General features: G+C 47.6%; 1 protein-coding gene and 1 long non-coding RNA gene across 9 annotated transcripts in view; one reads left to right on the top strand and one right to left on the bottom strand.

Annotated features, from left to right (window-relative positions):
• Nucleotides 1-140: 140 nt before the first annotated feature.
• LOC119843247 lies at nt 141-9,121 on the bottom strand. The gene is made up of 3 exons (XR_005288900.2): nt 8,972-9,121; nt 2,065-2,162; nt 141-924 (listed from the first exon to the last, which is right to left on the bottom strand). It is a non-coding gene; the product is annotated as an uncharacterized LOC119843247 (long non-coding RNA).
• Nucleotides 9,122-9,502: 381 nt separating this feature from the next.
• NDEL1 (nudE neurodevelopment protein 1 like 1) overlaps nt 9,503-27,989 on the top strand; it is a 47,302-nt gene continuing 28,815 nt past the window's right edge. Inside the window, exons 1-2 of one of the 8 annotated variants that reach the window (XM_038371560.2) lie at nt 9,570-9,674; nt 16,014-16,125. Coding sequence is in view for 3 of the 8 variants with exons in the window: in XM_038371559.2 (XP_038227487.1) it covers nt 9,606-9,674 (69 nt within the window). In the remaining 5 variants the exon portion in view is untranslated. Of the gene's footprint in view, nt 9,675-10,109; nt 10,283-16,013; nt 16,126-27,989 lie in introns of those variants that run through there. The other 7 variants (XM_038371561.2, XM_038371559.2, XM_043497543.1 and 4 more) reach the window with 7 other exon arrangements.

Below are 27,989 nucleotides of genomic sequence, written 5' to 3'. Positions count from 1 at the left end.
TAAGTGACTGCTCCTTTGTGAGGCTGAGATCTCAGTGCCCCTTGCAGAATGCATGGGAACGACTCCAGATTACAACAGGGCGCAGGCAAAACATACCTCAAAGCAAACATTTACTTAAAATCAATGTTAACCAGGCAGGCAAGCCAGACATCTTGGGAAACATGGATCCCAACAATGCCTCTTTGTTAGCAGACTCAAATTCCTGTGGGTCAGGACAAGTAAGAAGATGTTTTGATGTGTCAGTTGCTGGAAGGGTTTCTGCCCCAGTGAGACTGACATGGCATCAGTCACTCTCATCCTTTTGATGTTATGTCAAAGTCATCCTTCAGAGCCACATTTCTACTAGACACGGCATTCCCAGACAATTTGGTCAAGCTGGAATTCAGATTAGGAGTATTTATCAGGGATTTGAGAGTACAAAAATCTTGTAGTGATCCATTCTAAACATGGGAAACTCAGAGCTAGGATTAAATTTAAAAGAAATCCAAACATTGGAAAAGAAAAATATTCTGAGCTGCCCCATGTTTTGAGCTTCCTCTCTTAAATCAAATTTGGAGTTACAAAACTATACAGGCTCAGTCTTGCAAGCCCCTCCCTTTGAAATCAATAGGAGTTCCATGTGCAGAGAGCTTAAAGGGTCGTTTAATACTACTACATGACACTTCTATGGTAAGAATACTCTGTGCGTCTATAGCCCTTTCCCCGCTAGTTCCCAAAGCACTTTACAAAGGTGGCCAAATGTTAATATTCCTGTTGTACAAATGGGGAAACTGAGGCACATTGAAGGGCTGCAACTTATCCAAAATCTGTGAGCTGGCAGAGCTGAGAATGGAGCCACAGGCTGATGCTCATAAAAGCATATTGGCATAAACTGAGGAGCTTCGTATTTCATTCCTTTGTCCTCGCCTCCCTCCTTAGTGGGACCTGTATTGCAAAGAGTGCAGTTCAGGATAGGTCACAATAGGAATAACATTCACATGTGCTCTGCTATGCTGAAATAGACTATTCAGCCATTCTGTGCAATGACAGTAGCCTGCAAATGTGATTTTCTTCTGTCAATGGCTCTACGTTCTTCCTCCTTGTGTCTCAGGGGTCTGTAGCACGACAATGTAATCAAATGTATTAGACAAATCCTGCAACAAGTGTGTTTGGGATTGCACTCAGAGCCCAGACAGTGCACAGCCCCCCCGCTCAGACCTGGGTGAATTATTCATTTATCTTACTGCTTTAGATTTCCAATGCAGTAAGGAAGCCCATGCCAAGCTAGAGGTGCCCTTGACATTCTTCGGGGAGGTACTGTGCGCATATTAAATAAACAGCCTCCCTTAGTTACTTCTAGCTCATAATATTGCAGTCATAGCAAAGATATTAAACAATTCAAGCCCTCCAGCAAGAACCCCCCCACCCCCCACTGCAGCCACCTCCCACTGCCCAGCCTCACACATCTTCCCCTGCCTCATGATTCAGGGAGTGCAGGGACCCTGAGGGTTTGCAAACTCAGGTCAGTACAGACCAAGGGATGGAGTGAAATCCAAAGTTGCTGGGCTCAATCAGAAAACACTCTGCCAGCAGCCCTCTCTTAAGGTAGCTCAGGCACCTCCACTGACTTCAACTGTGGCAGTTTGCCGCTCCCCCTGTGGCCATCCCTGGATAGGTCTTAGAACAGTTTTGCACACAATTGGAGTGGTCAGAATAAATTGAAATTTCAACTTCTGCAGCTCCCTATTGGTTTATACAGTGCAAAAGTGCCTTATCATTGAAATACGCTGTGATCTAAGCCAGATAGAACTCTTGGGCCAGATCCTGCAATCCTTCAGCCAAAGCAAGTTCCCACTGACTACACTGAGAGCAGCATTGCGCCCATTGACTTTATACTGGGAGTTTTGTATGAATAAGGACTGCAGAGCCAGGCTCTCACCTGGAAAGTGTTCAGCAGAGAGTCACACGAACAATTCAAGGTCTGGGAAACCTGCCTTACAGTGAGAAATTTAAGAAGTTCAATCTAGTTTACTTACCAAAGAGAAGGTTACGAGATGGATTTGATCACAGTCTGTAAGTACTTACTTGGGGAGAAGATTTCTGATAGCAGAGACCTTTTTGATGCACCAGTCAAAAGCATAACAAGATCCAGCGGCTGGAAGCTGAAGATAGTCCAATTCAAACTGGAAATAAGGCACAATTAGAACAAAACAAACAAACAAAAAACCCCACCACACAGTGAGGATAATTAACCATTGGAACAACCTTCCAAGGAATGTGGTGGTTTCTCCATCACTTGACATCTTTAAATCAAAATGGGATATTTTTTCTAAAAGATCTGCTGGTGGTTCAGCCAGAAGTTATAAGCTTGATGCAGAAGTTATTGGGTGTCATTTTCTGGCTTGTTAGGTTATCATAATAGTCCCTTATGGCTTTCAAATATATTGATCTAGTTTAAGATTATCTGGACAGGGACCTTGTTAGAGGTGAAGTTTACTGCTGTAGAGCATTCTTTATATCCTTGGCACTATATAATAATCCAGATCATCACCATTAACCTTCTTTTTGTTTCCAGGGCTTGTTATATGGACCCTACTGTGTAGATAGAGTCTAACATAGGGGACATTTGGGGCTTTCCCCTCAGAGAAGCATGAATGTTGTATTTTACTCTGTGTTAAGTATTTGTCGCTGGTGAAGAGTGTTGAGCTGTCAGCCCTGGAGACACTATAGCATAGGAATGGTTTAGCATGGGCAGGAATAGTGCCAAGTTCCCATACCCCATCCTGCCCTGCCCCAAATCAGAGAGATCACTCTAGGGAGAAAGGAGAGTTCACTTTTCATATCCATTTGGTGCTTTGTCTCTGCTGAGCTAGAGCTTGGTTCTGGAGCTGCCGTGGTACATGTAGCACTTGTCGGTAAGCTCCAGGCTGACTGATTCTGTGTCTCTTTGACCCCAGCACACTCTGGCTTCTCTCAGAACAGAAGCGAACAAAATGTGGCCCCTGGGTGCAGCTCATACAATTCTACAATGTGACCTAAGGTGACACATAGGGAGAATATTGGCCCATTTGGATCCATTGAGCATTGCCTGCTGGAACCTGCAGTGTCTGCTGGCCACTCTTTGTATTCATTAAAGAGGAGGGCAGCTCTAATTTGTTCCCTTTTATGCAAATTAAGAATGACTTTGGGCCAGTGACAAGTTGCCACACAGCCCTCAGTTGGGTAAAGATTGGGCATCTCCCTGTCCTAAGGCATCTGTCACTACTGCAGGAGAACAAGGACTGCATCTTTGCCCTTTCTGTACCCAGGGATTTCAGGCCACGGTCACCATTTGATCTCATCTGTTAAGGGTATTTTTAATGGGCCCCTTTGTATGTAGACAGGAACTTCATGTCAGCCTTTTCAGCTTGAAATGTGATCTTCCGGGTCACTTGGGATGGGCCACAAGCAAATCAATCACACCGCATGCAGCTGAAAGGAGGCTGTAAAGTATGACTGTGACATACTAGGCAAAGATTTCAGAGTAGCAGCCGTGTTAGTCTGTATTCGCAAAAAGAAAAGGAGTACCCGTGGCACCTTAGAGACTAACAAATTTATTAGAGCATAAGCTTTCGTGAGCTACAGCTCACTTCATCGGATGAGTGACAGTGACTGATGAAAGGTTTGTCTCTGAGGCTCAAACCTTCCCAGAGACTGGCTTGATCAGCAAGTCACCTGAAGCACAGAGCTTCTCACAATCTCTCCCAGTGGTCACTTGTTCCACTCTAACAGGGCTTTGATGGGATAGGCAAAGCAGCTACATTGTCTGTGCATATTTCTCATGGTGGTGTGGGGAGCAGGGACAGGGATGGAAGGACCAAGAAGATGGATGGGCCAGTGGCTGGAGCACTTGCCTGGGACTGATCACACCAGGTTCAATTCCTGGCCCTACCCTGCATGAGCTTGGGTAAGACCTAGGGCAATAGGACTAGCAGAGTCCTGAGTCATTGTGTCCAGCCCCTCCTATTACCGGCCACCCTGTCACAAATCACATAGGCCCAGATCCACGTATGTGTCTAAGTCATAGTTTTAGGCACCACTGCGACTCACAGAACCCCACACTGGCTGCCACGTAATCCTGTAGGTACCCAAACTTGGCCCCTACCTCTGGGCAGGTGCGCTGCTGCCTCCCTTTAGGCATCTGGATGCCTATCTCCTGCCTAAGCCCCAGAGCCATCCACAAGCTGGGGGAAGACAAGTAGAGGAGCATCTCACTTGCCTATAGGCCCTGGTCTGGGAGCGGTGTTTAGAGGCCACCTCCTGGCTTGAGTCCCCGTCAAAATCTGGCCGGTGGAAGGGGAACAGCATCTACCTTATAACTGTTAGCCACTGGTCAGAGCACCCATGGGGCTGGGGGAGACCCTGGTTCAATTCCCCCCTCCGCCTCATGGGGAGGAAGGATTTGAAAAGGGGTCTCATCTCCTACATCTCTCAAGGGAGTGCTCTAGCTACTGAGCTGTGGGATGTTCTGATGGGGGAGTAGGGTTCCCTCAGTCTCTCCTTGCACACCCAGGATCTAGTCCCTCTGCTCTCATGACTTTTTAGTGGTTAGAGCACTTTCCTGAGAGGTGGGAGACCCGAATTCAAATATTTGCCCTCCATCAGGCAGCAGGAGGAATTCAAACCAGGTCTTCCACATTCCAGGTGAATGCTAAAACCACTGGGCTAAATGTTACACAGTGGGGTCCACCTTCTCCCCACTGCTACGTGAGGAGTAAGGCAGCCGCCTGACTCCAAGATAGGGGTTCCTGATAGTGGATCGCTAGCAGATATAGGTGTGACACTGCACCCCATATTCTTAACAGTGATATTATTATGATACGATTATTGCATAATTGTGATGGATTTGGTACAAGATGGGTCATGTGATGTGTCATTGGAAAAGTTATGATTTGCTGAATATGATTATCCTATTTTTGTGCATGTATCATTTTTGTATCTAAAGTTAGGAATATTGACTATGTATCTGTAGTTCAATAGTGCTTACTCTGGATGACACCACAACTAGCCTTCCTGGTACAACAATGAAGAAACCAGACCACATGACTCAGGACTCCATCTTGGGATGTCAGTGTTTTTCCACAAACTGAGTTTGGGACAAAGGATTCCCACCATATGAGAAAGCTACATAAGGCTGGGAGTGACATCATTCATTGTTCTTCACTCCCCACACAAGAGGACTTCTGAAAACACCTGAGGAACAAAGGCTGAACTGGGGGGAGTGCTGGACTCAGGCTAAAGAGATTTCTAGCCTGTGTAAGAAAACCTGGGGATTCCAAGCTGCAAAGCAAGTGTAGCTTGTGCCTTAATAATCTGCAGCCTGCTTATATCATCAGCCAGGGTGAGAATTTGCTAATTCATATCCTATCTTTCTAGTATCTTAGGCTGAATTTGTGTTTTTTTTATTTACTAGGTGATCTGCTTTGATTTGTTTGTTATCACTTATAATGACTTAAAATCTATCTTTCTGTAATTAATAAACTTATTGTATGTTTTAATCTAAACCAGTAAGTTTGGAGCAAGGTGTTTGGGAATCTTAGCTCAGGGGGCTGTTGCATTTCCTCTCCACATTGAGGGAGGGGCGAACTCTATGAGCTTATGTTGTACAGTTCCCTGTGCAATGCAAGACAGTATAATTTTGGGTTTATACTCCGGGGGGGAGAGGGGAAATCCTAGGCTGGGAAGCTGGCGGTTATTTTGGCTGTAGCCTCTCTATTGTTGGTTCATGCAGTGGCTGGTCAGAGAGCCTGCATGTAACTGCAGCTGGGTGTGTCCCTACCTGTGAGAATACTGGAGGGAGTTAGGAACTGGAGCAGGTCTGTAGCTTGTGAGAGCAGCACAATGTGAGAGGGAGCCCTGGTGGGTCAGAGGGCTCAGTGGTACCCCAGTTCCAGGTGGCATCCCAGGAGGAACCTGTCACAACGGGCACCTACCTACAGCTCAACCTAGGTTCCAAACTCCAGGGGAGAGCCCAGTTTAGCACAAACCCCTGTTATTGGCATCCCCCGCTGATTGGCTGAGGTATCTCCCTACCTAGTGTACTGGCTTTTGTGGATCCCATTCTTAGATGCCTATCTCTCCCTGTGCATTGGAAAAGGAGCCTGAGGGCCTAGCAGCTTTGTGGATTGCAGAGATCACCCCACAGCAGCAGCTCCAGTCCTGTGGGGCCGGGCCTGGCTCCCCTATTCTAGGTCTTGTATTAGGAGGTGCCAACGCAGGGTGAATGCAGGACAGACTTGCTCTTCAATTTGCTCCCCGCCACCCTCCCTCCACACCGGGGCCGGGAGAAGTGAATGTTTGCCTAAGGCAGGGCACAGGGATGGTTTAATCAGGCCCTGGATATAGTGACCTTCCTGGGACCCACCCTTTGGGAAACACTGGCCTACAGTCTAATTTGAAACAAGACACCATGAGTGTGACAGTAGGTGGGAAGGGGAAGGAGAATGAGGGTGATGGCAAGACAAAGCAGTTACAGAGATTACCTATTGTGCAATTTGATGATGCCAAAACAAGTGCATAAAGAAAAGCACTGGGAGAGGGCTGGCAGCTAGTGGGCTGGTGGAAAGGCAGGCAGATTTGGCAGCTCAGAAAACTTGGGAGGTTCGGGGAGTGATACTGGGGCTGGGATTTGCTGGTGACCTCACTCCACTCTTACTAAGAACAGGATGCATGACTAAAAGAGTGAACATTTCCCAGCTGGAGCAGGCTGATTTATTGTAGCATTAGCTGGATTTTCTAGTCTTGATATAGGAGATTCCACACGTGTCACAGTGAGTCTCAGTACCTCACTTGCAGGAAATGCCCATTTTGTCATGATGTCAACTGAATTTTTCTGCTTTGCTTCAACACTTCCTCCCCACGGAAGCCTCCAGGGCTCATTCCCTTATTTTATCATGACTTTGGGGGCCAGCCATCTCTTTCGGGGTCCTGAAGCTTCTCTATGCTGTGTCCAAAAGTAAAGTTTGAATCCCAGAGCATGCAAGGAGCAAGGGCAGCTGAACTATTGAGATAGGACCCAATCAGCAGTTCCAGTATAACTGGCAGAGATGCTGGGACAATCCAACAAAACAGGGATCTGGCTTGTCTATGTAATCTGCTGGCTAAATTCTTATACCAGGCTCATTACCAAGATATCTGAGTGCCTCACTCCTCCTACCCTCCTCTGTCTTCACTGGCTTTCCCCAGACCAAGCATCTGAACTTTCAGATATTGACCAGACACTAACTTTCCTAGTGACAAAAACCCAAGATGCGCAATGTGAACATCACAGGGTTTCAACTGAAACAGTGGGGAAGACCTGAAACACACAGGCGACTGTCAGCTGCTGTTTCCTGACTTAACCACATTTCCAGTCCCCCACTTCCCCTTTCATATAGAGTGACTGAATCTTGGCCTCTGAGAAACGCAACATGGTGGTTTCAGAGTAAACCTTTTTGGTTTCAGAGTAGCAGCCGTGTTAGCTTGCTGTAGCTCACGAAAGCTTATGCTCTAATAAATTTTTTAGTCTCTAAGGTGCCACAAGTACTCCTTTTCTTTTTAGTTCCTTTTTGGTTACATTTACTGAGTCAATAGGATCCAGACTGGCCACTGATCCAACACTGGGCACAATGCTGCATTTGGCCCAATTGCAGACCCCCTTATAGCTTTGTTACTATCTCATTTACTCTGTAGTTCTATAGGCCAGCAAGCTCTTTTCTGCTACCCTAGACGTGGCCCCTTTCACCGCCTGCTGTTGCTTTCACAGGGTGGTTGGGGCATCTCACTCACACACCAGTAGGATGGCAGCTGGAGACATGATACTAGGTGGTCAGAACAGTAGGGTATCCAATGATGGGAACACAGCTAGGAGCAAGCTGATGCAAGAAGTCCCTTATCACAAATCTACAATTTACAACTTCGGTGTGGGGGGGGGGGGGGACGGACAGGAGGAGAAATGCAAGGGATCCCGCTCATGAAATCCCAGCTGAAGAGCAGGATGACGGTGGGGATGAGGGTCACAGTTGTGACTTTTTGCTCTCATAAATCCATTGTTTCCCTCCAAATGCACCATAAAAATATGCATCTTAAACAATGCAAGAGCAAGAGGAGAATGAAGCATGTCACTAAAGTTGAGGACAGAGTTACCAGGGAATGGCACAGAACTGCTGTCTTTCTGAGCACTGATGATTGTTGCTGGAGTTCTCACGTGGTTAGTCCTCCATGGGGATTTACCAAAAATGCCAATTTTTCTTCACAGGAAAACTAAAAATATTTTTTGTTAGTTTAAAAATTCCTTTTTTTTTAAAAGGGTGGGGGGAGAGAATGAGAAGGTTGACACAAGGCAGTTTTGGTTAGCATTTTTTGGGTTTTGTTTTAAAAAATTACCAAAAATTTTAACCAATGTTTGGTTTCAGGTTTTTTCCATCAAAAAAGGGGAAAATAACTGAAAGTGACTTCTACAAAAGCCTTTGTTGCATCCGATGAAGTGAGCTGTCGCTCACGACAGCTTATGCTCTAATAAATTTGTTAGTCTCTAAGGTGCCACAAGCCCTCCTTTTCTTTTTTACAAAAGCCTTTGTTTGACAAAAAGCCATTTTCTATCCCATTTGTTCGATCAGCTCTTGAGATAACACGCCGTGCTGCCCTCACAGCAGGGCAGTATGTCTGGGAAGGTAAAACAGCCTGGCTCTTTCGCGCCGCAGGGCGTACCCCCTTCATTAGCGGCCCAGCCAACTTTCTTTCTCTGCCATCCTGGGCTGCATGTGAGCTAGCGCTGAGCACAGAGCTGCTCCGTTTGCTCAGTCACGGCCCCGCTGCTTTGCTATGGGAAGCATGAAGGGGGATCTGAACCCAGTCCCCTGGGGCCCAGGAGCAGGGCCACCCAGGTGCTGTACTCTGGTGCCAGGCAATCACCCTGCTTTCCTCGACCCCCCCCCCCCCCCTGCAAGCACAGCTCGTTTCTGCACGTCCTGACCTTCCAAGACAAGGCCCGGGGAATCATTGCCACCGTGCGTCTGGATCATCCCTGCGGCGCCCGGGCGTGCCAGGGGGGACCGAGGCCCAGGCGTAGCGAGCTGCGGCCCCGCCAGGCCCCAATGGGGCTCTCACAAAGCCCGGGCCAGCTCAAAGCTACCCCCGTCCCAGGGGGACCTGCCCACACGTTGCCCCCTTGGCACCCCGCCCCCTTACGCCCGGCAGGGACGGGGCCCAGCGGTTTCCCCATCGGGCCAGCCGGGGGCCCTGGCATCAGGGCCTGAGCCGCATTACCAGGCAGGCCCAGCACCCCGTTACCCCGCCGGCCCCACCCGGGCCGATTTGCGGCAAAGGCCCCCGGCCCGCAACGGGCGAGCCCAGGCGGGCTCCAGACCCCGCCCCGGCGCCGAGCCTCGAGGGGCGGAGCCAGGCCAGGCCAGCGCCCCGCCCCCAGGGGCGGGTGGAGCGGGGGAGGGTCTGGCGGCGGGAAGCCGGCTCCTAGCCCCGCCCCCGTGTCGCCGCCGCCGCCGCCGCCATAGCTCCGCCCCCCTGCCGCTCGCGGCGATGTGCGGCCCAAGCCCCGCCCCGCCGGCCGGCCGGCGTCACAGCGGCGGCCCCGCCCCCGCGGAGCCCGGATGCGGCAGGCTGCGGAGCCGGGGGACGCGGCGGGGAGATGCTGCCGCCGTGACAGGGGATGCACCTGGGTGAGTCCAGGCCCCGGGCCCGGTGTCCGCTCCGCTCCGGGGCGGGGCCGGCCTGAGTGCGAGGCGCGCGGAGCTGGCGCAGGAGCGGGAGCGGGAGCGGGAGCGGGGGCTGCCAGGGCGGCGGCGGGCAGACGGAAGCCGGGCGGGGCGCTGGGGTGGGGGCTGCCGGGGAGCGGGGCTGGGAGACGCCCTGTGGCGGGCACGGAAGCCGGGAAGGCCTGGGGGTGTGTCTCAGGGTCGGGGGGCTCCTCAGCGGCGAGAGGAGCCGCGCGGGCAGGGCTGGCCGGGGGCGTACGGGGGCCGGGTGGCTCCGCGGCTGGGTCCGCGGTTTCCTGCTCCGCAAACCTCCCCGGATTGGATGTAAATTGACAACGGGGCAGGTCCCGCCCCCTCCTGCCATTGGCTTACGGGCTGCGATTAGTGACGGCCTCGTCACTCGCCGGCGGGGCCTCGGCGGCGGCGGCGGGCGGGGATCCCTGCACCCGGCGCTGCCGGAGCCTCCCGCCGGAGCAGAGCGCAGCGGCCCTTGGCCCCCGGGGCTGGTGGCGCCGCGTCTCGGGCCCTCCCCGCCTGCCCCGTGGTGGGTGCAGGGCGCGGTGACGGATGAGGTATGTGGAAGTTGGGGGACGTGGGGCGGTGCCGGGTGGGGGACACAAGCTGGGGGGTTGTAGGGCACAGGATCCCCATCGGTCGGTGTCCTGGCTGGTGAGGGTGTGGAGGTTGGGGGATGTGGGGCGTGGGGGTATGGGATTCCTGTGGGGGTGCGGTGGCGGATGGGGTGTTTGGAGCCCGGGGGCGTGGGGTCCCAGTGTGTGTGTGGGGTGCGGTGGCGGATGGGGTGTTTGGAGCCCGGGGGCGTGGGGTCCCAGTGTGTGGGGGCGGTGTGCGGATGGGGTGTTTGGAGCCCGGGGGCGTGGGGTCCCAGTGTGTGTGGGGGGTGCAGTGGCGGATGGGGTGTTTGGAGCCCGGGGGCGTGGGGTCCCAGTGTGGGGGGTGCAATGATTGATGGGAGGTGCGGAGGCTGGCGGTGTGGGGTCCCTATGAGGGTATGTGGAGTGCAGGGTCCCCATGGGCTGACAGACACACTGAATAAAATTAGGTGCAAGGTACGCATGGATGGTGCAAGAATTGGGAGGAGCAGGGGGATCATATTCACTAGAACGTATAATCCTCTTTGCACGTGATTTCAGTGTTCTTGGTAGCCGACGTGATGCTGACTACACCTGAGTGTTCACTGTGGCTAGAGACAAGTTGCATTCAGCATTGTGTCGGCTAGTTGTAGGTAAAACCTGCTCCTAGTAGATTTTCCCAATGATTATCTTTTATGATGCTGAATGTGATTTGTATATATATATATAATTAGTTGCCGAAACTAGTTGTCTTATTGAGAATGCCCTGGAGTCTATCCTCACTGCTGTGTTTGGAGAAAGGGAAAGGCCTGCAAAATGTTTGCTGTCAGATAGTTGCTAGGATACACAAATACGCTCCTGATGTCAAATGTACTTGGTTCCAGTGAGTCATTAAAAATACTGTTTCTATTACTGTAAAGAAAAGAGCAGGTTTGGGAGTTAGCTCAGTCTATTCTTCACAAGAGAATTTTTACCAGGAGGGGGATGCTCTGAAAAGCTTAAACTAAGTATCATAAATCTGTTGTTAGGTAGGTGAAGGCAGGTGGAACAGGTAACACCTTGCTGAAACCCTAAGGAAGGATCCAACTTCACAGCTTCCTCTCACACACACATTGTGCCATATTCCAGCCACCATTCTTCTGCCTAAATAGGGTTCTTGCAGTCTCTGTCACCCTTGTTCCTTAATCAGAGTTTGCTGGTGAGGCTGTGTCTTCCTCCTCTCAGCTCGCCTGAGCATGCTGCCTCTGCAGTGCACAATGAACTCTGCTAGTCAAGGAATGTTTGTGGTTTTATACCGATGACAGTGATTTCTGTGCCCGTCTCTGGGCAAAATGTTTTATATGTTGTAGTGTTCACTTGTGGTTAGAGTTGTGTTTCTCAAGTGATCAGTTAACGATACAAATTGGAGATCAGAAACTTTTCGTTAATTTGGGATAGCTTGTCCTTGTTCAGTTAAAACCAAAATACAAAATTCCCCTTTTCATTTGTGTAGCTATGTACTTACGTTGCACTCGCATAACTAAAATAGATTTGTCTCCTCTGATGTTTCTGATCTGAACATTTTAACTATGTTATTAATATGAAATATAGGATGGTCCAGCTTGGATAGAGTGAAAATTGTGCTAATGTGTCCAGTTCATTTGATGGCAAACAGTCCTGAGTAGTCTGGAAAATTAATTCCTGATTATAGCAGAAAATCTTAATTGTTGCAAAAAGGGATGGCCTCATGGGCAGCCCTGTGTACACAGTTACCTCTGTGTTCTCTCTCTCTTGTAAATATTAGCTGCATAAAGATTGACGAATAGAAGTGTGGAGCAGGAGGTCAACGGCTCTTTAGCCCCAATAAAACTGTCACGTGTTTCTTGCTAGAAAACAATGAAGATCCCCAGGTGTGCTTGCCATAACAAGCCATTTCCTCCAACTTCTCTAAGGGTGACTCTGGAAAAATTGCTCCTTGAATAACTTTCTGGGATTGACATCTTTCCCCATCTGTGACATTTGGGAGGTATCAGAGGCAGTTCTGGGTTGTCCACAGGGCACCAAGATTTGGCCATGACTCTTCTGACAGCATGCCAGATGATTATTTCCACAGCTGTATCTAAACACTATTTGTCTTACATTTTAACTTTTTAAGGCAATACTTGTTCAACTGGGATAATTATATACGGGGTCCCAGGAAGATGTCCTCTGAGACATATCTGAAGAGTTTACCTCAGGAAGGGGAGATCTGGGGAGAGATCAGTCCCAGAAAGGAAATCATGGTTAAGTAACAAACTTTCCCTTCTGAATCCTGAGCTCTTTCCCAGTCCAAGATATGTAGTGACCAGTTTAAAAAAAAAAAAAAAAAAGTCAGAGAGAAAGATGAATAAGACCGAAGAAGATTCTCTCTTCCCTAGAATTAATCTAATTATTCTTAATCTAATGTTGGAATTACCACTTGGATCACCTTCCTGCAGAAGGATGCTGCTGTGAAGGATAGGAGGTTGAGCCTGTAGTGCTTTAATAAAGGACTTGAAAATGAGTGACCTGGTTGCCACTTTCCAGAGTTCTTCTGGTGACCGTCAGTCTTTCTGCCCAGAAGGCTGCTGGAGAATATGTGGAGTAGGCACTATGCCTTCTGAGATCAGTCTAGACTTTTGCACTCGATCCCCCTAGCTAGTCTTCCCACATCTAATATCCCACAGTTTCATGGTTTTTCTTCTGGTTGGTTAGGCTTTGGGGAAAACTCAGGAAGAATGATCTCCTGGCATGTGTGGAAGGAAGAATTTTCCTGGGTAGTGAATGAGTATAAAAGAACTACCTTATGCTCTTGGGATGCCCAGTAAGGCTCTGGTCTTTTAAGAGCAGATATTTTATAGACTCTTCTAGCTAGTAAAAAGAAAAGGAGTACTTGTGGCACCTTAGAGACTAACAAATTTATTTGAGCATAAGCTTTCGTGTGCTACAGCTCACTTCATCGGATACAGCTGTGTTGTTAGTCTCTAAGGTGCCACAAGTACTCCTTTTCTTTTTGCAAATACAAACTAACATGGCTGCTACTCTGAAACCTGTCTTCTAGCTAGTGGGATTGCAACCGGGAGCTATATCTTCAAGGATTGGAAATACAGGCACCTAGATGCCATTGTTTGAATGGATGGTTGTGAGAGCTTGTTACTCTGGTGCAGGTTCCAGGCCAGGCAGATAGGCCTGACTGTTGGTTTGGACAGAGATCCTGCCACCACCCAAGGGAACCATAATATCTGCTACAGACTGGGATCAGCTTGTGTTCAGGACACTTTAGCTCTGAGATGCGAGATGTAGTGAGGGGAGGTCTCAACTGTTCTGTAAGAAATCCAGCAGAACTGGGATGTTTGGTTTCCTGGGTCTTGACACTTGTAAGAGTTTTGTCCATATCCTGTGAGGTTCAAGAGGATAGAGAGTTTGGAGAGTATCTGTTACACTGGAAGAATATTTCATCTGTTGCTGCTCAGTAGCCAATTGTCAGACTTGTGTAACCTGGTTTGGGATGCAAAAGCCAACCTGGGGACAAGGAAGGCACATAAGAGATGTGTCCATTTGTGAGCCAGAGCATTTGTTCCCAGTGATGTCTGCTCTGGTGAACATGAGCTTAGTTTTTGCATTTTGACAGCATGAAGGTGGGTCCACATGGGAGCAGTTTGGCCCCTTGGATATCAGCTGGAATACTTCTTTGTTCAGGAACCATTCTCAGTTACCTGTCAGTTCATGGCTTTGCCAGTCTGCTTTAGTGTTCAGTGTCCCTTTTGTGTGAGGTGCCCTGATGGAGGCTAGGTGACCTCTAATCAGAAGAGAATCTGCATCACTTTGGACATGAGCTTTTTGTGTCCTCTTGCTAGTTTATGTATCCCATGGTCATCCTGGGTGATTGAATCAGGATGTGCTCCTTCCTCAGCTGTTCTGGAAATCTTGAAGGGCCAGTCTGACCACTTTCATTTTTAATCTTGACCATGATGGAGAAGGAGCTTGGCAGGTAGTTTTGTTTGGGGAGCAAAGCCTCGGGGATGTTGGACCTCCAAAGAGGAAGGGAGCTCACTGCTGCCTCCAAGAAACTTTAAAAATTGGAATGTCAGTGGTTAGGCAAGGTGGGAGTCCTAGAGTCTTTTTTTGCACTGCTGGAGGCAGAAAATTGGGTTTGGGTGGGGAACGAGTATGGTCTAGCCCTGGAGCCCCACTAACAGGTCTGAACTGCCTCTGTTATTTGCCAGGAAAAAGGTACAGCCCAAATGCCTTGGACCAGTGGTCTCCAATCTTGTTACGCACAAGATTGCTTTTTGAATTTAAGTGCAACCCAGGATCTACCCCGCCACTTCCCCCAAGGCCCCGGCCTAGTCACACTGTCCTCCCCTGTCTGTCACTCACTCTCCCCGACTCTCACTCGCTTTCACCAGGCTGGGGCAGGGGGTTGCGGTTTGGGACAGGGTGCGGGCTCTGGGCTGGGCCCAGGTTTGGAGTGTGGGAGGAGGCTCTGGGTTGAGTCTGGGGCAGGAGGTTGGGATTCAGGAGGAGGGCGGGGTGCAAGCTCTTGGAGGGAGTTTTGGGTGGAGGAGGGGGCTCTGGGCTGGGGCAGAATGTTGGGGTGCAGGAGGGGGTATGGGGGCCTGGCTCTGGGAGGGGACTCGGAGCTGGGGGTTGGGGTGCAGGCTCCCACCAGGCAGCACTTACCTCAGGCAGCAGTGCAGTGAGGCTAAGGGTATGTCTACACAGCCAAAGTTAAAACGCTGCTGTGGCAGTGCTTTAATATGGCTGTGTAGTTGCAGCTCCAACACTGGGGGAGAGCTCTCCCAGTGCTGTAATAAACCATCTCCGCATGGGGAATAGCTACCAGCACTGGGAACGCAGCTGTCTGTGCTGTAACACTATCTACAGTGCCACTTTACAGCGCTGAAACTTGCATCGCTCAGGGAGTTGTTTTTTCACACCTCTGAGCAAAGAACGTTTCAGCACTGTAAGTGGCAGTGTAGACAAGGCCTAAGGCAGGCTCCCTGCCTGCTCTGGCTCTATGTTGCTCCTGGTAGGGGCCAACGTGCCCCTGGGGGAGGGCATGTGGCTCCGTGCACTGCCCCCTCTGCAGGCACCGCCTCCACAGTTCTCATTGGCCACAGTTCTCCATCCACAGTTCTCCCAGCCAATGGGAACTGTGGGGGCGGTGCTTGTAGGCAGGAGCAGCGTGCAGAGACCTCTGCCTCCCTTCCCCTTCTCGCCTGCCTTCCCCCCCCCCCCCGGGGTCACGGGGACATGCTGGCCGCTTCCGGGAGCAGCGTGGTGCCGGGGACTTTTAGCGGCCGGAGATCGTGATCGACTGGGAGAGTCTCCAGGATTGACCAGTCGATCGCAATCGACCGGTTGGTGACCACTGCCTTGGACTAATGGCGAGACCAGGCTCCAAACTGGACTACTTTCTGTCCATCATTGCAACAAGGATTTGAGGGGCAGCTGTCTTATTGTTTGGACAACTTGTATTAAATGCCTGGAGAATGCCTCATCACTGTGTCAATGGAAAGCAGTGTGTGATATCAGTGAGACAGAAAGTGTGTCCTTAGCTTCTGCCAGCCAGAAATGGACTGTGTTATAAACCTGAATTCTGGTCCCATTGAGCAGCCCAGTGCCTGCTGGTCTAGCACATTTGAAGATGCTGGATTTAATCTGGTGAGCTGGAGTAGTCACTCTTACCTCTGTTTGTCTCTGTGCGCAGGGAACTGAATCCAGTTCTGATCTGATTGGACACAGGAAGTGTTGCTGGAATCACGGTTCACTGTTGATGTGCATACCCTCAAAATTCAGGTTTCACACTTGGGTGCTTAAAGGTAGGTTCCAAAACAAATGATCTGTGAAAATCAGGTCACTTTAATTTGATGACAACATATGGATTTTTAGAGGCCTAAGTTAAGGCATCCAAGTGTCAGAAAGATTAGTTTTTAATAAATACAACAGGGTTGCATCATGTAATTGATGGGGAGGGCTGATGCTGGAGTTTGGCTGGTTTTCATTCTCCCTGTGGAAAAATCAGAGGAAACTTTGCAGCTCTGAGGATACATTGACTCTGGAGGGCGCCCTAACTTGCTTGCTTATGAAAGGTGCGCTGCGCTATTAATACCTGAGTTCATATATATTTCATATGTGGCATCAACAGACACTGATTTTCATACATACAAGTAATTTATTTTGAAATGACACTTCCAGCAGAACCCAATTCACTAAGCAGTTTTCTCTCACAAATTGAGGTGGCTGTGTGGGCTGAACATTACAAACTATTAAATATATATTTGTAAAAGGCAATTTCCCTTTATTACAGTCATTCCCTTGACGTTGGTGTCTGACAGGAATAGGCACACTGATAACAGGTTCTTTATCAAAGTGCAGTATTTTGGGATTTATTTTTTTTAAACTGCCACACTTGTGTCCTGGCCTGTTAGCTAAATGGGAACCTTTCCAGAACTTAAAATTCATCCAGTGAAAACAGCTGCTAATCTATGTGCACTCAGCATCTTTGCACCTGTTTAAAAGAGACAGATTTTCTTATTACTCCCATTTCATTTTACCTCTTGACACCACTTTTTAAAATTGTATGTAAGGATCATTCTGCAAACATTCTTCACCTTAATTCTCTACCACGGCATGTTCAGTTCAGACATCTGGTGGTTGATAGAGGGGAAGAAAGCTTTTGTTAGCAAGTGAGCTCATTGATTGGACAGCAACAGTTCTCTAAGGCCACAATCTGCAGTCTTTACTGAGTGGACTTTGGGATTTGGACTTACAATTGTATAAGCCAAGGGTTCTCAAACTTATTTAGTAGGCTGGAGGACATCTCAGTAGATGTCTCTTGGATGATCTTCTTTCCATTCACAGTTGAGGGGACCACCTCTCCTCCCATTCCTGATCACTTAATATGCCCATGGCAGTGCTTCCATAGTGAAGTGACATTAGGGAAATTTTTAGTGTATTTTTGGTGTCGTTAGTGCGATAAGTCTTTTTCCCGATTTTTGTTAAAATCAATCAGCCTGGTTAGCCTGACTCAACTTTTCCTCTCTCTTGCCCATGATTCTCTGCTCTCTGGTACCTTTTCCTGATGCTTGGTTCTCTTCTCCCTTGGGCATACCACCCTTGTTCCTATCTCCTACTGGTCCCTAGCAGCTGCAGTTTCACTGATGGCTCCAGTCCCTGAAAGTGGCTCCTTCTCTTCCTCCATCTATGTAGCAGTGGGCCCCAAGGGGACAGCTAGGCTGGCTGATGGATTCCAATTACCTTTGGCTTTTCCTTCCACTTAAGAGCCTGGATGCTTATAGAAGCAGTTGGAGACAATGAAAGTCAACAACATGTGATCTCTCAGCACTCTGCAGATTCCTAGGGTTCCCCTACGCTGTGGCTGGGAGCATACCTCCCAGCCTGGGTACATAGGCATACACTAGTTCAAGTTGAGCTAGCATGCTAAAAATAGAAGTGTTGATGCTATGGCAAAGGTAACGGCATGGGCTAGCCATCTGAGTTTGGACCAAGGGTTTTGCTTGGGCTTGTACTGGGGGTACGATGAGGGAGGGGTAAGCCTGAGTCGTAACATCCACACTGCTACGTTTAGAGCACTTGCTCATGCAGAGCTAGTGCATGTCTGTCTACCTGGGCAGGGAGGCATCATTCCAGCTGAAGGTTATTGAGACCCCTAGGAGCCCACATGCCAGAGTTTGGGAAACACTGGCATTAGCAGTAATTGTGAGGAAGTGCTGATTAGTGTCTGTTCAGCAAACTCTGCTGACAACAAAGGAATTCATCATTCCTGCATGGGCTGCTGTCTCCCTGGACATTTCTGAAGAAGTGCAATCACTATTTGAATAGTTGCTCTATACAGATTTTGTGTCAACTAGTTGATAGATCAGATGTCTTTTTAAATAATTATTTTTTCTTTATTTTGTGGTTCTTCTGGTGGCCATCAAACCTGCCTCTCAGCTTACCTGGTGGTTTGATTTGCTGCTTAGTGGTCCTAGTGTGATGTGTGGGTGTCACAAATTGCACCAGATATGCTAGTCAGGAGTAACAGAGCAACTCGGGGATTTTCTAGGGTTACAGCTTGACTTTCAAGCATCTCTTTCCCTTCTGAGGTGTGGCTAGACAAGCTATCCTCACCTGCCTGTGTACCTCAAGAGGGCCCTGTTCAGTGGCGGTTAATGGGAATTTTCAATTCCAAATGAAATTGACAAGCTAATCAGGTCATGGGAGGTGGAGACAGGTGTGACAGCTAAGCACAGAAAAGAGCTGATTAAACACAAAAATCTGCAGCTGGCAGTTCCCAAATTGCTTGGGAAACTTGGCTGCATTTGGACTAGAGAATGGGGGTGGGATACCGTAAAGGAGTCTTAGTCCAGGAGCAGCTTGCTGCCAGGGCCAGTGGTTTCTTGGATTGGGGTGTAACTAGTAGGCAGGAATTGTACTGGGGCAAAAAAGGGTCAGAAAGGGATTGTTGTTTTCAGTGTTTGGTACATTGATATACTGTGGCTACATACGCAGACATTCTGAACTGATAGTACTAATTAACCACACCCATCATATCATTGGCTCAGTCCTAATTAAGCAGTATATTCCTGGAACTAACACATGTCGGGTCTGCCCTCCATATGAGCCTCTCCCATGGTTTGATGCTTGGCTATAACAAAGGCCTTTTCTTCGCTGCTAAAAAAGGTGTCTTTTTTTTACCTTGAGGTGACATGCATGAGCTATCCTAAGATAAAAACACAGGGAACACAAGGCGCTTTAGTTTTACCGTGAAGTCAACTTGATAAAGTCTTGCACAACATCTCCACCTGAGTTGACCTTGGTGAGCTTACCTCATGGTAGCTGCACTAGGATCGCTGTGCCGATAGAGCTGTATTGGTATACTACGGTGGCAAAGCACTCCGAATGTGGATGCAGCTTATACCGGCAAAACTAATCACTTTAGCTGGCATAGCTTATTCTACCACTGGGTGAATAAGCTATGCAGGACTGACGCCCCTGACCAATATGCCCGCAGAAATATATAGCGTAGACCGGGCATCTGTGTAATTTTAACAAGGCCTATGTGTATTATATAGACTAATGGCATATACCGTACCAGAGGTTCTGGGAGGTCAGTGAATAAACTTCCCCTATTTCCGTTCCCCAGCATCACTAAACTCCATTGATTGTATATGGAGTCTTTTGTCTGCTTAGATGTTGGAAACAATTGCCAGTTCAATTTAATCTCTGTGACTCCACAGTAAACAGTTCAATATTGGCTGCATGGCAAACTGCGTTCTCCTCTCTCTGATCGTTTTGCAGCATCCCTTTCCCAAGCTTCAAGTGCAGGATTAACTGCCCAGTCAGGAAGTGGAAGCAAACCACTTTTTATTAGGGAAGCAGAGGGGAGCTCTGGGTTGGCTCAACAAATTGACACTAACCCCCTTGGCTTCTTCAGAGACAGTTTTCCAGAGAGATGGACAGAAACTAGCAGGGAGGAGCATATCTTTTTATAGCCTCTGTCTCTGTGCTGGGATGTGTGCTCCCCCACACCCCAGCCTGACTGCTTTGAATGGGTCTGGCCCTCAAGGATTCCAGGGATGTGGATCTAGGTTGTTCTCGAAGGTCTGTATGTTTGTGGGGCTTTTGTTTCCTATGCCTGTAGGTTTGATGCCTGAGTGAGCCTTTTATCTTTCTCTTTGAAGGTGCTTTGGCACGTGCCATTTGGCAGCTGGTAGAGGTAGATTCTATGCTGTGCTTCTCTTAGTTTGAGACTCTGGTATGGTGAAACATGTGAATGCCTGGAAAGTCTCTTATCACACATCAAGCTACAATTGATAATAGAGCATGCATTGGCAATTGTAACTTGATTTGTGATAAGAGACTTCTTGCGTCAGCTCGCTCCTAGCTGGTTTCAGATACGTAATGTCTGGGCTTATATTCTTGTACTGCTAAGGCTGCAAGTTACATGTGCCACAACTGGATATCAGATTTGACAATTGTTTGGTTTGTCATAGACTGGCACCTCCCTCACTGGGAGGCTCCAGGGAGATGTATCAGGCTAAGAGACCATGGCTTCCACTGTGCTTCTGTCATAAAAATAAAGGGAAGGGTAAACACCTTTAAAATCCCTCCTGGCCAGAGGAAAAATCCTTTCACCTGTAAAGGGTTAAGAAGCTAGGATAACCTCACTGGCACCTGACCAAAATGACCAATGAGGAGACAAGATACTTTCAAAAGCTGGGGGGGAGGGAAAAACAAAGCCTCTCTCTCTGTCTGTGTGATGCTTTTGCCGGGGACAGAACAGGAATGGAGTCTTAGAAGCTAGTAGTAATCTAGCTAGATATGTGTTAGATTATGATTTCTTTAAATGGCTGAGAAAATTAAGCTGTGCTGAATAGAATGGATATTCCTGTCTTTTTTGTAACTTAAGGTTTTGCCTAGAGGGGTTCTCTGTTTTGAATCTAATTACCCTGTAAGGTATTTACCATCCTGATTTTACAGAGGTGATTCTTTTTACCTTTTCTTATATTAAAATTTCTTCTTGTAAGAAATTGAATGTTTTTTTCATTGTTCTTAAGATCCAAGGGTTTGGGTGTGTGGTCACCTGTGCACATTGGTGAGGATTTTTATCAAGCCTTCCCCAGGCAGGGGGGTGCAAAGTTTTGGTGAGGATTTTAGGGGGAAAGACGTTTCCAAACAACGCTTTCCCAGTAAACCCAGTTAAACATTTGGTGGTGGCAGTGGAAGTCCAAGGGCAAGAGGTAAAATAGTTTGTACCTTGGGGAAGTTTTAACCTAAGCTGGTAAAAGTAAGCTTAGGAGGTTTTCATGCAGGTCCCCACATCTGTACCCTAGAGTTCAGAGTGGGGAAGGAACCTTGACAGCTTCATTTGGATAGCTTAAAGGCTTTTATATTGTGATCTTTTCTATAGGCTGGATTTAGTTGCGCCAGGCAGTCTACAGAACCTAAACTTAAAGAGCAGGATTGGTTAGCATTGGTGGAGAAAGGGCCATTATACTGACACAGCAACTTTGGGGCAGTGGTGTCCTTTCTGCTGGAGCCCATATGCTGCTGTTGTAAGAGGCATAAGACATCTGGTGTGATTCACCAGAGAATATTAAGTGCAAAAATAGTATTTCAATAATAGGTGCACTCAGTAAAGCTACAGTGGAAGTGGGTAGCCTTCCAATCTGTGTACGAAAATGCTTCCAGCTCTTGTTTCACTACAAGAAAAGCAATAATAAATCAGCCAAAGAAATATAATTTGTATCTCAAACATTTTAATAAGTAACTTAAAAAAAAAATCAATGTAGATGTGTTAGCTCTTGCCAGCAGTTTGCTTCCTAGTCATGTCCTGAGAACTATGATAGGGAAGCAATCAAAAATCAAACAGTCTAAAGTTAGTTATTGTACAAGCTATAATTAGTATTCCTGCCTGTGACCACGGCAGGTATTGCCAATAAAAGAAGGTAAAGAATGGATAGGACCAGAGCCTTGTGTGCTTTCTTACCTTTTTACCAGTGTCTGGGTGGAAGCGGCAGATGGCCCGATTCATGACCCACAGAGCACTAGCTTTCTGAACTGGAGAGCATCTTTAGTGCAGGAAGGGAATGACTCTCTAGCAACATCCTGGGATCTCTGGGAAATCTAAGTTTCAGGAAGATCAGGAATCTGGCAGCCAGAATGGGTGATGACATGGTGTTTGTTTATCCCAAAGGCCCTAGATTTGCTTCTTGCTATGTGTTATCTTGGTCAAATATGCATCTGATCCACCAGGTTAACCAGCCGATAATAGGGACACCTTAAAGAGTGGGGGAGCAAGTCAAGCATCCTTTGGCAGATTTTAGAGAAGGGAAGTCTGTCATCGCCCTGGATGGTAGCGTCGGTTAACTAGTCAGGCTGCTCTCCAGCAAGTCTGGTGAGACCTGGATAACAGAAGGCCATGTCTCTTAGGCTATGGTGGCAGAGCTTAGCCATGCCGACTATTTACCTATGGGATTCAGGTGGGTTTGTACTTGTCTCGGCTAAGCCATGCTTCCACTTCTACGTGTGTGACTGCAGCTATGCTGCTATTTATACTTGCACAAGCTCAGTGGGAACTATTGCGAGTATGTATACGCAAGCTGGAAATCATGTTCTTAGTGCACAGTGAGACGTAGCCTTGTTTCGCTCCCTCCGTAGTTAATTTTCTGGGTCTTGGAATAATTTGGGGGATAGAAATGGTCGGTGGGAGGGAAGCCAGTGAGATTCTAGTATGGAGGTAGCCTAGGAGCAGCTGCTTAACACATACAGAAATGACCTGTTTTGTGGGTATTAAATACACTAGTTAGTTTTATTTTCCACATGAAATGATAATCTGGTTTTAGATGGGAGGATGAGGAGTGGCTCAAATAAGGGAGGCTACAGGAATGACAGATGTTGCATGCATCCTCACCTTGGCTGAGTCATGCCTGCGTCTGACGGATAGTTGAGGGGTTTGACTTTCTCACATACTGTGGCCACATTTGTATAGCTTATCCTACGTCACTGAATTGAATTGACATGTGAGGGTGGAGTCTGTGCTCACAGAAAGCTGGCATTGCATTCTAAATCCCATGTTGTGTTCCATGCTCAGTGTTGTTTCAGATTGATATTCAGTCCGAGCACTAATAGCAGCACAGGGTCACATGATAGAGGGCTAGGGAATCTTTTTAAAGGTACTCTATCATGCAGTGAGCTGCACTAAGTTCTAATGGCTTAGCTGAAGAGCAGCTTCATAGGGATTAATTTTATTAGCGCTGTCACACACCTACCATTAGGAGACAGTATTCCCAGGCTCTTCCCAGCATCAAACCTGTTCACTCAGGCTGTGCAGTGGGTTCACCATTTGACTCTGAAATATTCTAATATTACTAAACCTCTCAGAGGCAGTGGGCCAGTTGGTCCCATGCAAAGAGAAGTGTCTTCAGATAACTTCTACACACAGACCATGAGCTGGTAGGTTTTAACATGGTCACAGCTGTTAAAACTAGCACTCTTGTCTCAGTCTGAGATTCCCTCCTACTACCTGTTCAGCCCTGGTCACTTATATAATAAGGGCTTGGAAGGAACTAGCACATTTTCAAATTGGTTCTTGATTTAGAAATATTTTCAATTCTGGAGTTTTGGCCAGTTATTTGGGTTCTCCTGGAGCAGCTAATGAATGCTGAACTGTGGTGCTGCCCTATGTATTCATACGGTGAATCCTGCTTTGATGTCCCAGCTCAAAAATATCCTCTGTGGGGAAAAGCCCTGGGAGAAGCCAGTGCATTGTCTCAGCTGTACTCTAAAAACCTCAGTGTTACGTGTTAAAGGCTTGATACTTCAAATGCTCCATGTGCAAAACTCCAGTTGAAGTCCATGAGTAAGGGCTTGCCATAGTGGGCTCTGAACACCCCTATGTAACTACTAGGGCCAGGAATTAACCATAGATAGAGCAGAGCACCGATTTTGTTAACTTAAGTTATCATGATTGCACTGGCTTATATATGCCTTATAACAAACTAGCCTCTTCATCTTCTTTGTGTATCATGGTAGTGCCTATAAGACACTGTACAAATACATAGTAAGATCGTTCCCGCTTTGAAGAACGTACACTCTAATTAGACCAAAAAAAAAAAAAGGGTGTGAGAGGCAAAAGGACTGGTCCAAGGTGTCACAGCAGCAGGTCAGTGACAGCTGGGAATAGAAACCTGTTCTTCTAACTTTCAGTTTCTCCGCAGAACTATCCTGCTATTTTTAGGTGGTGGTTTTTTGTTTTTTTTAAAACCATCTAATAGTTAAGTGTCAAATAAAGGAAGGCACAAGCTATGCCTATCTTATGAAAATAGATTCTCTGTTCAAATGTAGAATCGATAAGAGCCATCTGCACACCAGTCCCCGGAGTTATAAATTGTATTTATATGAGGTTTATTTAGAAATTAGGTTTCTGTAGTTGCTGAACCAGATCTAACTCATTGGGACAGAATTAAAGTTCCCCGAGCTTTTTGGCTTCTTTTTGTGCCATCTGGAATTGGAAAAATGGATAGTTTACAAAATGACAGTAGTTAGGCATTTCGAAAGCCTTATAAGCAACTCTAAAAATGCAGAACTTTTAAAAACTTTCCCTATCACTCTGTGACCTCCCAAATGTCAGGAAGTTGCTGAGATGGTGGTGTGCCAACCACAGCAGCCTCTGAAACAAACAATAATAATTATAATATTTGGCAGTGGTGAGCAGTTCATTTCTGGGTAAAAATCAGGAATGAAACCAAGAAAGAGCTCTTCAGTGGGCTCAGAATAGCCTTCCTACCACTGAGTCCCAATACTGTCTGGGGATGAAGAACACCCTGTATCAGACCCACCGCCAAATGTCATGGCGCTAGGTTCGTTTCTTCTCCGAGCCTTCCCACCCAAGGGTCCTGCAGGGGATTATAGGCTGACTCTGCCTCCCATCACGCCTTGAAGCAAGTTTATCCCAGATGCTGTGGTCTCTCTAGATAATAAGGTAACTTGGCCAGATGCTGCGTATGTTTCTGAAGGCTGGGGTATCCTGGGGCAGGGGAAAGAGTGAGTTTGTGTGTAAATACACGTTGTATAGTAAAATGGTGAAGCCTTTTCCATGAGAGGAAAGAATCCACCCTCCCCACAATCTACAAAGCCATAAAAACTTCAGGGTCTCTGCTAGCTCCTCTCATGTGTTCCATTCCCGACCCCTGCAATTGGCAGGGATGACTCAGGTGTTTGATCCCAAGGGTGTAGCTCATTTGAATGGGCAGGGAGGAGTCTTTGGATGGACGTACTTCTATAAGATGATGTAAGATGCCTCGTCCAAGCTCTCCACCGTGTCCAAACTTGGAATCTCCTGGCATGCCTCTTGCTGGCTGTTTAGTAAATTAACTACTTTGGAGCTGCAGAGGCTGAGCGTTGTGCTCCCTGTATCTCGAGGGGAAGGTGTTTGCTCTTGATCTCAAGCATGTCATGTGTGCCAAGCTGCAGCAATGGGTTCCGTAGAGCTACAGGTCTGAACACCTGCTCGGTTCTGTCAACAAACATGGTTCACTGATTCAGTCAGGTTTTGAGCAGAGTTGGACTGAATTCCTGTAGGTTGCACTTACGTGCCCTTAATGACGTTGAGTCAAGGGGACTGTGGATGTATAAGTGAGGCCATTGCATGGAAGCATAAGCTTTTGTATCTTAACAGTGATAAATTGCCTTGGTAAGAGTTATAACAGGTATAACCAGTGCAAGGAAATGTACTGTAGAACTGGGACATATTCCCTGTACGTTTATTTTCGCAGACTTAAAAATAGCTGTGAAAATAAATGTATAGCCGGTGTTTTCTGCTGAGAACTCCTGTGCTGCTACTGCCTAGGAACAGGCGGCTGCTCCAGAACTGTCTAGTCCTCATAAAGTGTGTTCACACTGCTCTGCCTAGCCAAAGGCAACTACCGCAACTCCCCTCCCCCCGCCAAAAGAAATGAATCTACAACTAGCGCTGTCCTGTGAAAATTAACAGGCAAAAATCTGCTGCTCTGGTGCTGATAGGACTGTGCGGAGAGGAATTCTAGTGAAGCTCCATGAGAGCCACATGGGTTGGACCGTGTTTTTGTTCTGTGTCGGTCCGGCACCTAGCACAATGGGGCCCTGGTCCATGACGGGCTCCTGAGTGCTATCACAAAGCTGATAAATAGTGATAAACTCACGATTCTAAAACAAGGTGCATCTGAAGTGACTCTAGGGGCAAGGGGAGAGGAGTTTTTGAGGCGCTTAATGCCCTTTGGATGAATTTGGTCTCTTGACCTGAATTGTAGCAGCTGTAGGCTGAGCTGGAGAGATACAGCGGCAGCTTTCCTTTGCATTATTCATTGATTAAGTACTGCTGTCTAAGGTGCTCATGTTTTCCCCCTCTGTTGAATGCAGTGCAGTTGTGGCGTTCCACATTTACTGAGCCTGGCCAGGCCTCTAAAATGTGGGTCACAGAGATGCAGGAGATGTCAATTTGGCGAGTCTAGGCCTGGAGGGATGGAAATGGGCACTGATGCTTGTTAGAGCCCCAAATGAGGAGCTGTGTATGGCTGATTGAGCTGACAGAAGCAGTGTGCTATGAGGGTTGTTTAAATCAGGGCTTCTCGCAACAATTTTTTCTGGTGGCCTCTGACAATTTTTCTGTAATTTTTTTTTGTAATTTATTGATGTAGGATTTTTTCCCCCAGACTCAATAATAAAAAATCATGTACAGTTGTCTCTATTCTTAACTGGACCTAAACAGAATAGAAACACAAATAAGGTGCTTTGTAAGGTCTTGTCTTTTTTTTTTTTCCTTTTTTTTGGTTGCTTTTTTTTTTTCTTCAAGATGTGCTAGTTACTAAGTCTGCTATGAAAAGTGACATTAACAAACATACAAATATCACTTTTTTCACAGCAGACTCAGCCCCAGCAAGCCCTGGATGGGGAGGTGAATATGGAAGCAGTGGGGGCCAGGGGCACTGGAGGAGGGGTGAGCTTGGGGCCAGAACCTGCCACCATATGGCAAGGGAACGGAGACTGAAACCCCGTGGCTGGAGCCTGACACCACCAGAGCTGGGAAGGTGGGGAACCCACTGCTTGCCTGCTCCTCCAGCTTTTGTGTCTCCAGAGGTGGGCAGGGCCCAACCACTGGCCCTGGGGGAGGGGGTTGCAGCTTTAGCCCTCCCTCTCACCCCCCATCACAGCCGAGGAGGCTGTGGCTCAAGAAAAGTCCCTGGTGCCTGCTTGTGGCCAGGGTGGCTGCATTTGAGAAACACTAGTTTCAAGTGTCTGCCCTGAAGGTGAGGGAGAAGCCTGCCCATTCCTACCCTCCTTCATGGGATTTAACAATGAAACCTGGGTCACAGGGCTTGAGCAATGGACCAAATGCTAGTATAAAAGATGAGGCCTTCCTCAGAGGGAGTTCAGAGACAGTATCTTGGTAAGAAGCCCAATGCAGCATGCTGGTTAAGGGTTGGGGAACAATTTCCAATGGGACTTGCTGTGTGAGTTCTTCCACTACATTTTTCATATCAGCCGAGCAAGAGGGTTCTGTTAAGTATGGAGCCCAAGTCTCCACCCATCCTGTGAAGCAAACGTTCCTCTGTTACTCATAGCTTTTCCGAGCAACAGAATAAAAATTACAAGATGCGTCACTTTTGCTGCTTCTGCTATTAGCTGAACAACTGTGAAACTGACTAGAATCTAGCCACTAAGGCCTGGTCTACACCAAAAATTTATCTCCACCTAGTTGTTTGTCTTGGGTTTGAAAAATTCACAACCCTGGGGGAGACAGTTAAGCTGACCTCAGCCTTTTGTAGACGCCACTGGGTTGATGGAAGAATTCTTCTCTTGACTTAGCTATTCCCTCTCGAGGGGGTGGATTTACTACAGTGATGGAAAAATCCTTTCCATCGCTGTAGTAAGTGTTTGCACTACAAATGCTACAGCGGCACAGCTGGTAATGTTGATATACCCAGAGCTGCTCAGAACAGTACTCATCCTCGCTGCTGTAGTGAAGGGGGAGAGAGATGGATTGTCTGTCTTTGTGCTCTTGATTAGCTCTGTGGTACAAGGTGCACAGATATGACAGTAACTAGCGCCATGTAATAGGGAGGTAGATGCTGCTGCTGCTCAGAATCAGACTTCAGTGAAATTGAAGAGGCTGGTAAATTTCTCTGTGCTACTGCCAGATAGT

This window comes from Dermochelys coriacea, chromosome 14 (assembly GCF_009764565.3).
Source record: "Dermochelys coriacea isolate rDerCor1 chromosome 14, rDerCor1.pri.v4, whole genome shotgun sequence".
Taxonomy (NCBI): Eukaryota; Metazoa; Chordata; order Testudines; family Dermochelyidae; genus Dermochelys; species Dermochelys coriacea.
This window is presented reverse-complemented; position numbering and strand designations above follow the sequence as displayed.